General features: G+C 45.8%; 1 protein-coding gene across 3 annotated transcripts in view; it reads right to left on the bottom strand.

The window, feature by feature from the left end:
- Ppp3ca (protein phosphatase 3 catalytic subunit alpha) overlaps positions 1-4792 on the bottom strand; it is a 280533-nt gene extending 275741 nt beyond the window's left edge. For 2 of the 3 annotated variants that reach the window (XM_051166061.1, XM_051166062.1), the window contains exon 1: positions 4202-4792. In XM_051166061.1, the coding sequence (XP_051022018.1) occupies positions 4202-4259 (58 nt within the window). In that variant the 5' untranslated portion in view covers positions 4260-4792. Of the gene's footprint in view, positions 1-3325; positions 3487-4201 lie in introns of those variants that run through there. The other variant, XM_051166063.1, reaches the window with a different exon arrangement.
- Positions 4793-13831: the final 9039 nt, after the last annotated feature.

The raw sequence follows: 13831 nt of genomic DNA, 5'->3' as shown, positions 1-13831 counted from the left end.
CCTAAATCAATTACACTACACTCCAAAGGAAGGCAGGACAAATGAAACAAATCAACTGATGCCAAATTAACTAATTAGCTAATCAATTAATTAAAACATAAGTAAAATAAATTTGAGAAAAGGTCTTCTTGATAGCCCCCTACTTTGTTTCCATACGCAAATATGGTTAGTGACGTACCATAGTCTTGTTTTCGGTTAAAAAGTCACACCAGTATTTCTCGGCTACATATACTGATGGCTTACATCGACCCTCTATTACTTAATACCGGCATGCTTTTTTCCTGCACATTCCTGCGTGTATGATCTTAGACATCTTCCCTGACTGCACGAACAGTACACAGGTGACAGAAAGTAGAACAGCAGTTATGGCCCCAAAACCAAAAACAAACATCTGCAGAGGAGAACAGGGCGCAATCTGCAGGACTCTTCCCAGGAATCTCCCCTCTGACAGCCTGCCAGACTCTGTAAAGTCTATTACTGTAATCAGTTTGGGATAAGGTAAAAGGCCCATTATAAAATACTTGAAGATGAGGAAACAATAGTCCAAAGCCAGAATGCTGCCACAGACTGGAAATCAGTCTCATCTGCTCCAAAGGCTTCTCGTCGTCGCAGAGCAAAACTTTACAGCCAAACGGAATAAGATAGAGAGGACAGAGAAAACTGACCGGAAACGATTGCAATAGACTTTTTTAGTACCCTGCAGAGGAAAGCAGGCCATAGGGTACATTGGGGGTGGAGAAGAGAACCAGTTACCCTATTAACCTCCGTCTTCTACTGATTGCAGTGTTCCCCATGTATCTTTAAAACAACCTGAGCCATGGTAGAGCAACTCTGAAGATGAGACAGGAGGATCTTGCATTTGGAATGAGCCCTCGACATACATACAGTCTTTCCCAAAACAAACAAACCTAGCTTAGATGCTATAAATAAATAAATAAATAAATAAATAAAGTTATACTGATTCCCAACAAACAGCATGCCAAAATGTTTTCTCCTGAAGTCTATGTTTTTAACTTGAAGAGTGGCCAAAATAAACCAGGAGATGATTTTCTAGTTGTGGTAGTTTTTCTCGAAGTAATCTAACTGAATGCTTGTTCATCTCTTCACCACCCTTCCTCTTTCACACCTCAAGTTTAAAGAGTCTTCAGATGCTGTAGCAGATTCAACAAGCCTCTACACTGCCAGAGCTGAACCTAAAACTCGACCTCCCTTTCTAAAGTTGCGTTCTGGAAGCACAAGTCAAGCGAACTGTGGACAGCGGTCGTCATATTACTATGAACAAAGCCACAAGCACAGAGTCGTTCGTGGATAGCGATTTGTCATCCAGCAAAAGCCAGATCACAGCAACAAAGGCAACTGTTAAAAATAAATAACTAAATAAAAGCCACAGGATGCCAAAGAACGTATCTATTCCCATATGTATCAAATACAGCTACAGATGCATTTTATAAAAGGAGACAAGGCCTCAAGAGCATAAATAGCTCCTCAAACATAAGCCCTTTCCTGTGTTAAGGAATGATTTCAAGAATGACAAGGGACAGGAGGTTCAAAATACGTGGAGTGAAAAATCATGTTTTTTCTCTACTACATTCTATGTCTTTTTTAATATAAAAAATAATTCTATAATTTTCCCATGCAACGTACATGTTGCTTTCCACTTGTTAGTCGAGTACACAATATTCAAGAGGATCAAAGTAGATTGTCATGTCAAACAACTAATCCTGAAATCTTACACATGACAAAATGTTGACTGGAAGCTTGTGTCATGACTTTTAATCCAATAACATAAAATATGCAAAAAAGTATAAAAGAAACAAAGCCATGGCAGTGTGCCCACCTTAAACTCAGAAGTCATCAATAATTTTTTTTTTCTATAAACAAAATCTTCCTGTAGGATCCCTATCAAAACAAATGGGAGATTAGAGTTATGTTTCCTATTTTGAATCTCTGGCCGACATTTATATTTCACTTCTGCAAAAATACATAAATCAAAATTTTTGACTTGTGGGCGTGTTTATGTACTACTGGGAGATATTCTGTGTATAGAGCACCACACTGAAACAGAAGGCGAAGGACCTATGGAATGGTCAAACGCTGGCTCTGAGGCATTAACTGATAAACACATCAAGAACAGACAAGCCATTTGCTTTATAGAGTTTACCTGCTGACATTGTCAACTAAAATCACATTTAAAAGTCCCACATTTTGTGATTTACAACCAGAAATGTGACATTACATGTACAAGGGACTCCCCCCACCCCTCCCCACCACGCCCCCACTACAAACACACAGTATCACCTGAACTGTAACTCTTACCTTAATTGTTTGGGAAATAAGATCTTTGGATTGGAGCTATGCCTAAATTTCACACATTAAGGAGACCCTGGTCATTCTCTGGTATTTTACACAAAAGGTCTTAATTTTTAAGTCAACAGAAGTCTTCAATACAGCACAGCTCTTTGGAACAGATTTGCATCGAGTGTTTACACAAGGCTCCATGTCTGCAGAAAGATGGCTGTGCAGCTGAGCTTCTATTACCAATCATTTTTTGGTAGAGTTACTCCCTCTTTATTTTGATGGCTCTATGAATCCTACTTTGAAGTAGGGATGATCCCAATATAATAACCAAAAGGAGAGGAGATATTTTATTCTCTCATGAGAACATACACACACACACACACACACACACACACACACACACACACACACACACACCACAACTCTAAAAGCTGAGCAAATGTGAGAGGAGCAAGGATCCTTCCTTTTCAAAGCTTGGGGCGCTGGGTTATGTTCACCTAAGTGCTCCTGGAGCAATTGACTTGATTGCTTTGCACTCTAGCTGAATGCTCTGCTGCATAAGATACCATCTCTGTTCACCTCTCTCTCTCTCTCTCTCTCTCTCTCTCTCTCTCTCTCTCTCTCTCTCTCTCTCTCTCTCTCTCACACACACACACACACACACACACACACACACACACACACACACACACACACACACACGCCGCTATCACTGCTTCCAGTTTCAGAGAGGCCTACTCTGCCCAGGCTGATGCCCCTCTCAGCTATACTCAGTCCCCTAATCCCAAGAATAAGGGACACTACTTAATCCTTGTGGATGTGCAGTTCCTCCCCCAGTCCACGTAGGAATACAGTGAGGATGGTGGGATCCCTCCTCCGCAGGAGGATAGAAAGGGCAACCTCCTTGTCCCCTTCCTCACCCCACGCATTCCCAGGGCTTCTGCTAGCCAGCAACTCAGAGCCATCCCTGCCAGTTGTGCATACACATGTCATGCATGGCAATAAAGAGAATCAAATAGCCCGTTACCAAGGGGGTGTCAGGAGCTTGGGGGAAGGGAACGGAGTGAGCTTCCCACCCTAGAGGCGTGCACCAGCAGGGAACCCTTTAAGAGCAATGACAGGTCGGCGGCAGTCAGCCATGGGTGGCAAGGGAGGTCGAAAGAGGACCGCCACCGGGCGTCGCTCCGGGCCTGCGGGGAAATCCCTGAGCGGCGGTGTGGCGGGGGCTCGGGTCGTCCCCCGCCTGGCGCTGCCCCCACGCGGCCCCGCGGCCCCCCGCCCCCGCGGCGCGCGGCAGCCGGAGCTGGGCTCCCCCCACGCTCTCCCGCTCTCTCGCGAGTCCTGTGCAGGCCCTTCCCGCGGAGGGGGAGGGGGAAGGGGCGCCCGGGGAACTGCTGCAATGGAGCGCCAGGAGCACTGTGCCCGGGCGAGCCAGTCCGCGGCAAGCCACGGCCACATAAAAATGCCCTATTAATTTTTTAAAAGTCATAAATCACCTCCCCTCCCTCTACAAAGAGCAAACCATAAACCCGATCCCATGCAAGCCCGCGAGCAGCCACCCACTTCCTATTTCTGTCACAGCAGCTACACCCTGCCAGCAGTCACCCCCCCCCCCCGGGCGCCCCCTCCCGCCACCGCCTCCCAGCCGCTCAGCCATTTGCCAACTGCTGCCCCCCGTCCACCAAAAAAGAAAAAAAAGAAAGAAAGAAAAAGGTGCCCCGATTGGGGCCCGGTGGGCGGTGTGGGGGCAGGGCGCGGCGGAGGGGGCGGGGGGGATAGCCTCTTGCAGGAGATCCTAGAAGGTCCCCGGCGCTAGCCGGAGAGAAACAACCGGGGCGGGGGAGGGGCGGACGGGCGCCTGCGGCACTCGGTGCAGCCCGGGCCGCCGCGGCGCTGCGCTTACCTTTCACCACCCTGTCGGTCGTCGACAACTTGGGATCAATCGCCTTGGGCTCGGACATCTCCAGCCGCCGGGAGGGGGGGGACAGCGACGCGCTGCTCGTCCCGTCCGACTGCACACCCCGACCGCACCGGCGGGCCAGACACTCAGCGCCGCCGCCGCCGCGCTGCAAACCGCTCGGCTGGAGCTCCGGGCTCTGGGCTGGCTCGAAAGTTACTGCCGGCTCCGCGCGTCCCTCCTCCGCCGCCGCCGCCTTCACTCCTCCTCCGCCGCCGCCAGCCCCGCCGCCTCACTCCGGGCTGCGCGTGTGTGCTGGTTATTTATTTATTTTCTGAGCACGCCTCCCGGTTCTTCTTTTATTCTTGGGGACGGGGCGGGGGATGGGGAGGAGAAGCGCACGAGAGCACCCACCCCGGCACCGACACCGGGCGCCGCGCAATGGAGCCCCCACGCGCGCACACACGGTCGGGATTAAGACCGATCACATGGGGAGGGCCGGGGGCGAGGGAGGAGAGGCAGGGCCGCGGATGTCAGAGCCGCCAGCCGCGCCTCAGCGTCCCGGTGGCGGAGAGGCGGCTGCCGCTGCGGCCGCCGCTGCTTCCCCACGCCGACTGTCACCGGACGCCGCCGGAGCCGCAGCAGCCGTAGACGTCCCGCCGCCGCGCTTTTCTGCGATCCTCCTTTGCCTCGCGGCGCCGCTGCTTTTCCACGCACAGGCAACAGCCGCTGAGCTCGGTGTACACAGTCCGGGGCACAACCTCGCCTCCGCCGCCGCGCCGGCCGCCGCCACCACCTCGCCCGCCTCCGCCTCCTCCCCTTCCTCCTCAACACCCCCGCCTCCAGCGCCCGGGCCACCTCCTCCTCGGGGCCCGCCCCCCAGGCCCCGCCCCACGCTGCATCTTCGCTAGCTCATTGGCTGCAGCGCGCGTCCCTCACCTCTAAGGCGGTGGTCTGGGCCCCGCCCTCTGCTCTGTTTTCTCCAAGGTGTCAGTCAGTCCCGCGGGCCTGAAGCCTCCACCGCCCAGTAGCCGCTCAGGTGTCACCCGGGTGGGCAGAGAGGAGGGAGGCTGGGCCGGGAACACGACCCGAGGGCTGGGAGGGGAGGAAGGGGAGCTGGGCTGCGGCGTGCCACCGCGCCTCCCAGCTCCTGGGATCCCGCACACACTCCCGGGCGTGCTTCGGCTGCTACGAGTGTGTGCGTGGCCCGCAGGAGTGAGCTCCGAGGCCCGAGAGGGAAGAAGGAGGAGCGCCTAGAGCTCGGGGCCCGGGCGCAGCTGCTGTCACTGCCGCAGCTGTCCAAGTAGGATCGCCAGGAAGGCGACGAGTAAACAGCTTACCTTGGGGAGGCGGCTCTGCCCCGGCTAAGTGGACGCGGGTTAGTGCTGGTGGGATGGTTAGTACGTGTGCACAACTTCCAGGGAAGAGGGGTCCTTTGGAGAAAGTGTACTTAGGCGCGGCGCAGAGGGACTCGGTGGCTGGCTATCCAAGGAGGATGGGGACTGGCTGAAGCCTGTGAGACCCAGGCTATGCTTAGTGACCCAGGACGCCCTCAGGTCTCCTAGGAGATAAGAGGAGGAAAAACTCAAGAGAGGTGGCCTTTTCCTGGCTTACAAGAGCAAGCAGACACTGATGGGACTAGGTGACGCTAAATGTCTTCCTGCTCTTTCCAGTCAGGCACTTGGTGCTCGAGATGCCTGTAGGGCCTTGAGCCTAACTGGTGGATTCTCACAGGTCCCTCATAAGAAGGAAAGTAAGAAACACAGGAAGAAATAAATGCTGCTGGCCCAGTTAGTTCCTTTCAAACCAATATGGCTTGAGGAAGGGTCTGGGTTTTTTTTTTTGGGGGGGGGGGTTGTTTGTTTGGTTGGTTGGTTGGGTTTTTTGTTTGTTTGTTTTTTTGTTTGTTTTCAGAAGTTCTGGGCACAGCCGGAATTCTCCCAGGCCTACCTCATCAACCCCAAGAACCAGCAAGGAAATTAAGAACAAAGCTGAATAAATTTCTCACTCTCGTCTTTCCTGTTTTACTTTCAAATTCCTTCAATATCAGGGTTTTCCTCTTTCCTGAATTGGACTGTGGGCCCAATAAAAAGACCTATTAAAAGGCTCAGGAAGCCAAGAGATGGAGGCAGGAGAACTGTTTTGGCGGCAGAGATTAGATTAAACTCAACTCCGAAAAAATAAATTTTAATAGCAGACTGGTGGCGCTGGAGCATGTGGCCTCAAGGAACTGGAACAGACCCTAGATAGAGCAACCCCATGGAGGCCTGCCAGTCAAAGGGAGAGCTGGAGAGGGTGGGCACATCTTACAAAAAACGGGAGGCTGGCCCTGGTGGTCGTCCTCTGCCGTCTGATATGCAACCTCTACGGTTCATGACTTCTGTAAGATCCATATAGTCCAGTGGAATTTTCAGGGAACATAAAATTATCTCCAAGAGGACTGTATAATCTCCTCAGTTAGGGGTTGTTGGAAACCACCTCCTGGGCTAAAGCAGAGCGAGTTGCCAAGGCAGATTTAGGAAGCTGGTCCCTGGCCAGATGGCTGGCAGAGAGGGAGAAATGCCAAGACCTGTGGGTGAGGAGGGCCTGCTTCAGGAAAGACCAGGAAACCTTATCTGAGGATACTCACTTTTACGGCCAAGACTCCCTCACCCACACACTGTACACAGATGCAACTGTTATTTAGAGTATCTCTCCCTGAAGCACAGAAAAAGCACCCTTGAACTAGGATCAGAGGCTGAAAGTGTCAACCACATTGGAAAATTTTATGATCAAGATAGGAGCTAAAGGCACACCTTTCAGACACAGCCTTGAGTCTACAAGTCTGCAATAGCACCTAGCTAAGGTATGTGTCTGTGTGTGTCAAGGGGTAGGGGTGGGGTGGGGGCTCCAGGGGGGTGGGGGGAGCGGTGAGAATGGCGATCACTTTGCAGCATAGCTTCTTATCATCAGATACTTTTAGCGTGTGTGTGTGTGTGTGTGTGTGTGTGTGTGTGTGTTTCCATAAGCACTATAATGCAGACACATCTTAAGTAAAGTTGAACTGTAAAAGAACACATCAACCAGGAATTAGCTAGATCCAGACACAACAGAGAGTCAAAGAGTCTTATGACACTCAGATGTCCCTTCAGATGGTCAGCTCTCTGCTGTCGCCATCCTTTTCTCTTTCTTCTTAAATCTTGTTAGACTCTCAGACAGTTCTTGACTGTATTCCCACTGACGGAGATTAACTTACGTTTGGAACTCACATTTTCAAGGTGACAACTTCAATTTCCAAGAGCTGACTTTGGAAATGTCCTTTGCTTATGAAGACAAAAGTAAGATTTTTTTTTTCCGAGATGGGGTTTCTCTGTGTAGCCTTGGCTGTCATGGACTTGCTTTGTAGACCAGGCTGGCCTCGAACTCACAGTGATCTGCCAGCCCCTGCCTCCCTAGTCCTGGGATAAAAGGCGTGCGCCACCATACCTGGCTAAGATTTTTTTTTTTTTAATGTTGATAAAAGACAACATACTGTCCACTAAGAAGAAACATGTGCTTTTCCTCCTCTCATCTAATTCCTCTAGAAAGCAGCCCTCCAGTTGGGAATCCCATTTCCCAGCCTGGGCATGAGGAGCTGTTATGATTACTCTTTGTATTGATAATATGGGCTGACGTTGTCTGTGGTGTGCTGGCCAGCGTGATGGAGTAGCTGGCACCCATCCTTCCATCTGCAAGCTTCTACAGCTGAATACAGAGCCTTCTAAGACCTGGGTATGGGCAGAGTAGCAGATAAAGAGCCAAGTCTTGTTATTGCCACATCAAGAAATACTGCTCACCTTAGAAAGACTGCACGAGGCTTTAAATGAAAAGAAGATCATTTGTGTGTGTGTGTGTGTGTGTGTGTGTGTGTGTGTGTGTGTGTGTTAAGCACTAGGACTTATAAATGCATTTATTAGGAAATTAATATAAAATAGTTACTTATTCCAAAGTAAAATATCTACCAAAATACAGAACTGCTACCTCACTGTTACATAAGAGAGCAACCAGAAAGACTAAAAACATCCTCACCTGTTCTAATACATGAACATCTAATCTTCGTTTCCATAAATGAACAATTCATGTGCCAGTTACGTTTTGAACAACTGTGTAAGATCCTGGCTCAATGGTTAATAGATGAGAGGGATAGAGGATGCAGCCACTTAGTCATCCTTAGTCCTGACATATAGGTCTCACAGACATGTTATCCTTGCATAAATCAGTGTGCACGGGGCTGCTCCCACACAGAGTAATTTATTATTAGCTTGGTGGCATGAATATTGGAGAACATGTTGGAGGGCAGATTTGGGGGTTTATAATCCACAGCACTGAAATGATCTACGTAATGTTCTCCCACTGGTGAAAATCATAAACAGTGAAAAACAATTTGTATGTTTTATTGTGCACTGTGCTGGCCAGTTTTCTGTCAACTTAGCATGAACTACAGTCATATGGAAAGAAGGAATCTTAATTAAAGAAAATGCCTCCATAGGATTGGCCTGTAGCCATTTCTGTAGGGCACTTTCTTGACAAGTGAGTGACATAGAAGGACCCAGTCACTGTGGGTAGTGACAACATCCTCCATGGCTTTCTTTCAGTCCCTGCCTCCAGGTTCCTGCCCTGACTTCCCTCAGTGATAAACTATTACCAGAAATGAAAGTAGGAATTAAATATACTGTATTCTGTATTCTATTTGAAAATAACCTCTTTTTGAGATTTTGGTCATTTTCTTGATTCACTGAAATAAAACTAACTTAGATCTCAGTAATGTGTTTTTAAATTCAGTTACTCAGCTTTTTTTTTTTTTTTTTTTTTTTTTTTTTTTTTTTTTGAGAAGTTCTGTTTCTGCATTCAAAATGGAAATGGAACTCTAGTTTTCTTCCATTGTTGTGCTTCTGTCTAGTATGGATATCAGGGTGATGCTGGCTTCACAGAATATGTCTGATAGTATTCTTTTCCTTTCTACTTGATGGAACAGTTTGATGAATACTGGTGTTGCTTTATTCTTGAATAGTTGGTAGAATGTGGCAGTGAGTCTATCTGATCCAGGGCTTTTCTTTGTTAGAGTACTTAAAAAAAAAAAACCTAAAATGAAGTAATATGAAGCAAACAAGCAAACACAGTATCTCAAGAATTTACTATGTAACAGAGAGTGACCTTGAGCTTCCGATCCTCCTGTCTCCATCATGAACACTGGGATTACAGGCACTCATCAATACACTCCATTTTATACAGTGCTGGTGATCAAACTCTGAGCTTCATGCATACTAGGCAAGCATTCTACCAACTGATCTACATCTCTATACCTGTTTTCAATGGCATTGCTTGTTATGGCTTTAAGTTGTTAATAGCATCTTGATCTAATTCTAGTAGACTATAGATGCTTAGGAATATATCTATTCTTTCTAGCATTCCCATTTACTTAAAATATAAATTACCAAAATATTTTGTAATGGTTAGAAGCAATTGTCACATTCTAGGTTTTGTTTATCTTATTAGTTTTATGTCTTCTATGTTTCATTTGATTAGTTTTGTCAGGAGTTATCAATATTGGTGGTTTTATTTAATCAACTCTTAGTGATTCTCGATATTGCCTTTTTACTTTGCATTTCATTGGTTTCAATCATGATCTTTATTATCTCTTGCCACTCATTGCTTTTGGGTTTGGATTATTGTTGGTTTTTCAGGACCTAGAGGTACATCATTAGGTTATTTATTTAAGATTGCTTTTGTTGTTGTTGTTGTTGTTGTTGTTTTTTATGTAAGCATTCATAGCTTTAAACATTCTTTTCAGAACTTCCTGGATTGTATCCCAAAGGGTCCGGTCTGTTCTGCTCTGCTTTTCATTTGACTCTAGACACTGTTAAGTTTCTTCCCTAGTTTCTTCAAAAACTCACTGGTCCGTCAAGAACACATTTTCCAGTCTCCAAGTATTTATGCAGTTTTTGTGATTGTTCTTGCTATGGATTTCCAGTTGTGTTTCTTTATGATTTGAGGAAATCAAGAAATTATTTTGACTCCTTTGTATTTGTTAAGGCATGATATAAGGCCTAGAATGAGGCCCACGTTAGAGAAGGTTCCTTGAACTGCTCAGAGGACTATGCATACCTTATCTGCTGATTGGAAGATTCTGTGTTTATCTCTTAAGCCCATTTAATCTAATGTATAATTTAACTTTTTTTCTTTTTTCTTTTCTTTTTAGTGTTCATGACCTATAAAGATGAGAGTGGTATAATAAAGTCACACATGAATATTCAATTACTGTATCAGGTATTGGGACCTACTGAATGTTCATGCTCATTAGTATTTGTTTTATGAAATTTGGAGATCCAATATATGATAGATAGATATAGTGGTTATAATTTTAGATGCTTTATTCTATTTATTAATAAGCAGTGTTCTTCTTTATCTCTGATTACTAATTTTGGCTTGAGCTTTGCTTCATCAGGTATCTAAATAGCTGTGCTTGATTGTTTTTAAATTCTTTCACTTGATAAGTTAACTTCTATCCATTGACTCTCCGTTTGTATCATTGTCAGTGAGGTGTGTTTCTTGGAAATAACAGGTAATTGGATCTTTCTTTAAAAAAATATCTAGTTACACACTAAGGAAACAGTGTCTTCTGGACACAGAACGACTGATATGAACTCACAGAGATGGTGGCAACATGCATAAAGCCTGCACTAATACACATGTGACCTCACAGAGACTGTGGCAACATGCACAGAGCATGCACTGACACACATGCGAACTCACAGAGACAGTGGCAGCATGCACAGAGCCTGCAGTGGCACACAAGTGAACTCACAGAGACAGTGGCAGTATGCATAAAGCCTGCAGTGACACACAAGTGAACTCACAGAGACAGTGGCAGCATGCATAAAACCTGCACTGACACACAAGTGAACTCACAGAGACAATGGCAGCATGCACAGAGCCTGCACCGACACACATGTGAACTCACAGAGACAGTGGCACCATGAACAGAGCCTGCACCGACACACATGCAAACTCACAGAGACAGTGGCAGCATGCACAGAGCCTGCACCGACACACATGTGAACTCACAGAGACAGTGGCAGCATGCATAAAACCTGCACTGACACACATACGAACTCACAGAGACAGTGGCAGCATGCATAAAACCTGCACTGACACACATATGAACTCACAGAGACAGTGGTAGCATGCATAAAACCTGCACTGACACACATATGAACTCACAGAGACAGTGGCAGCATGCATAAAACCTGCACTGACACACATGCGAACTCACAGAGACAGTGGCAGCATGCATAAAACCTGCACTGACACACATGCGAACTCACAGAGACAGTTGCAGCATGCGTAAAACCTGCACTGACACACATGCGAACTCACAGAGACAGTGGCAGCATGCACAGAGCCTGCACTGACACATATGTGAACTCATAGAGACAGTAGCAGCATGCACAGAGCCTGCACTGACGCACATGTGAACTCACAGAGACAGTGGCAGCATGCACAGAGCCTGCACTGACACATATGTGAACTCATAGAGACAGTAGCAGCATGCACAGAGCCTGCACTGACGTACATGTGATCACAGAGACAGTGGCAGCATGCACAAAGCCTGCACAGGTTCAAGCCAGATAGAGTCTCAGTGCTGAGAGGGAGAAGTGGAAGTGAGCTCCCATTCCCAACCAAGAAGCTATCTGACAAACACTTGAAAAGGAAAAATAAGTTCTCTCCAATGAAGTCTCACAGGTTATATAAGCCCTGATTAAGGGAAGGCCCCATGGCCAGCAGTAGATGACCAATACAAAATTAACTCAATGGTGGTTTTGTAAATATGCTTTTCCTTGCTATTTGTTTTCTTTCTTCCATGTTGTTTGTGTTTCATCTGCTTCTTTTTAATCCTTTTCCGATTGTTGATCTTTTTACTAGTATACTTTTGAAATCGACATCTGGGGGTTTTACCTAATTCAGCAGTTGACTCTGAGTTGTGCTCTTTTGGAAAAGTCCTGTTGTCTTGCTTCTTTGTGATTACTGCGTTTTTTATTTATAAGTAAGCATGTGTTGGCTTGACCTCTTCTGTCTTACTTAGGGATCTTTTTAGTCAGGAGCCTATTCTTGAGGGACTGGATCCATTCCCACTCAGAAAGGAGAAAACAGACTACTATGCTCAGGGTGGTTTTCGCCTTTCCCCTTACACATGTCTTATCACTGTGTGAGTTTGCAGCCTCCTTCCTCCTCCTCCTCCTCTCAGAAATGACAAGAGAACATGACACTCATATTCTTATCCTGACTTCTCTTCACTGGCACACATGAAGTCAGTTTCTATTCTGTTGTCGTCTTACCTGTTAAGTCCTTTGCTAATATTCATGGACAGTGGACAGCATATCGTTAATGTGAGTTGATTGACTACCTATATTTATCGGGCCGTTGGAATATAGCATGCAAAACCTAACACCTCTGATCTCATGACACTTATATTCAAGTGAGCAGAGATAGAAGACAGAAAAAGAATGACTAAAAACAATTACACATGTAAATACATATATTATGTGATGAATGGAGAAACATCTATGCAGCTATACAGGCAAAAGTAAAAGGAACTGCAAAAGCAAAGTTCTAATGACTAAGATTCTTGGTGATTTGTTGTTGTTTTGTTGCTTTTGTTGTTGTTTTGTTGCTTTTGTTGTTGTTGCTGTTTTGGGGTGTTTTTGTTTTTGTTTTGTTTTGTTTTGTTATCAGCTGTCAACAGCTAGCTGGAACAGAATGCATTAGAAAGACCCATAGGGAACATTTAAGGTCAGACTATAATGAGCACTATAGATCATTGGGATGAGCAACAGTTGTTCTAGACTAACATGAGGATTTTAAAAGGAAAATGATCTGATATAACTGAAGACATGAGTGGAAGTGTAGTGACAGGCAGACAGGGTGAAAATGGAAAGGCCAGTAGAGAGAAGGTTTCACAATTCAAGCTAGAATGAAGGTGCTCTAAACTGTACAGGTGAGAAGGAACTAGAGAAAAACAAAAAACTCCAAATGTGCTTAAAAAGTTGACTGCACGGGACTTGCTCATGGAATGTATACAGGATTTGCAAAGTTTAAAAGTAGTCAAAGAGCCAAAACAAAACAACAAACATAAATCTGGGGACTTAGGTGAATGGGTGGTGGTAGTTACTGGTTCCTGAGGAATGGACTGTTAGAAACATAGAGCATATTTTGTATTCTGAGACTTATGTTTAGCTATGCTAAACTTGGAGCTCTGTTAAAGGACTTTAAATGAGCTGGCATTGTGCATGTGCACAGGCAATGAGTATGGACGAGGTGCATTTATTTGTCTTCTCAACACTAGAGACACAGGAACCTTGAGAGCAGGGACTTCACATGTTCCTAACTCTGTGTGTTTGTTTGTATGTGTGTGTATTTGTTTGTGTGTGTGTGTGTGTGTGTGTGTGTGTGTGTGTGTGTGTGTGTGCCTGCAGCATGCCAAGCATGTAGTCAGTGTTTAAAACATGATTCCTTGATTAATGAAAATTCTTTTATAATGCTACTCTGATTTGTTTTTTCTGGTTTCCTTCAATGATGAAATTAAGCACTTCAACAAATTTAAATGAAACAACTAAAATT

Source organism: Acomys russatus, chromosome 23 (genome assembly GCF_903995435.1).
Source record: "Acomys russatus chromosome 23, mAcoRus1.1, whole genome shotgun sequence".
Classification (NCBI taxonomy): domain Eukaryota; kingdom Metazoa; phylum Chordata; class Mammalia; order Rodentia; family Muridae; genus Acomys; species Acomys russatus.
Note: the sequence above shows the minus strand (reverse complement) of the source record. Positions and strands in the feature narration are given on the sequence as shown.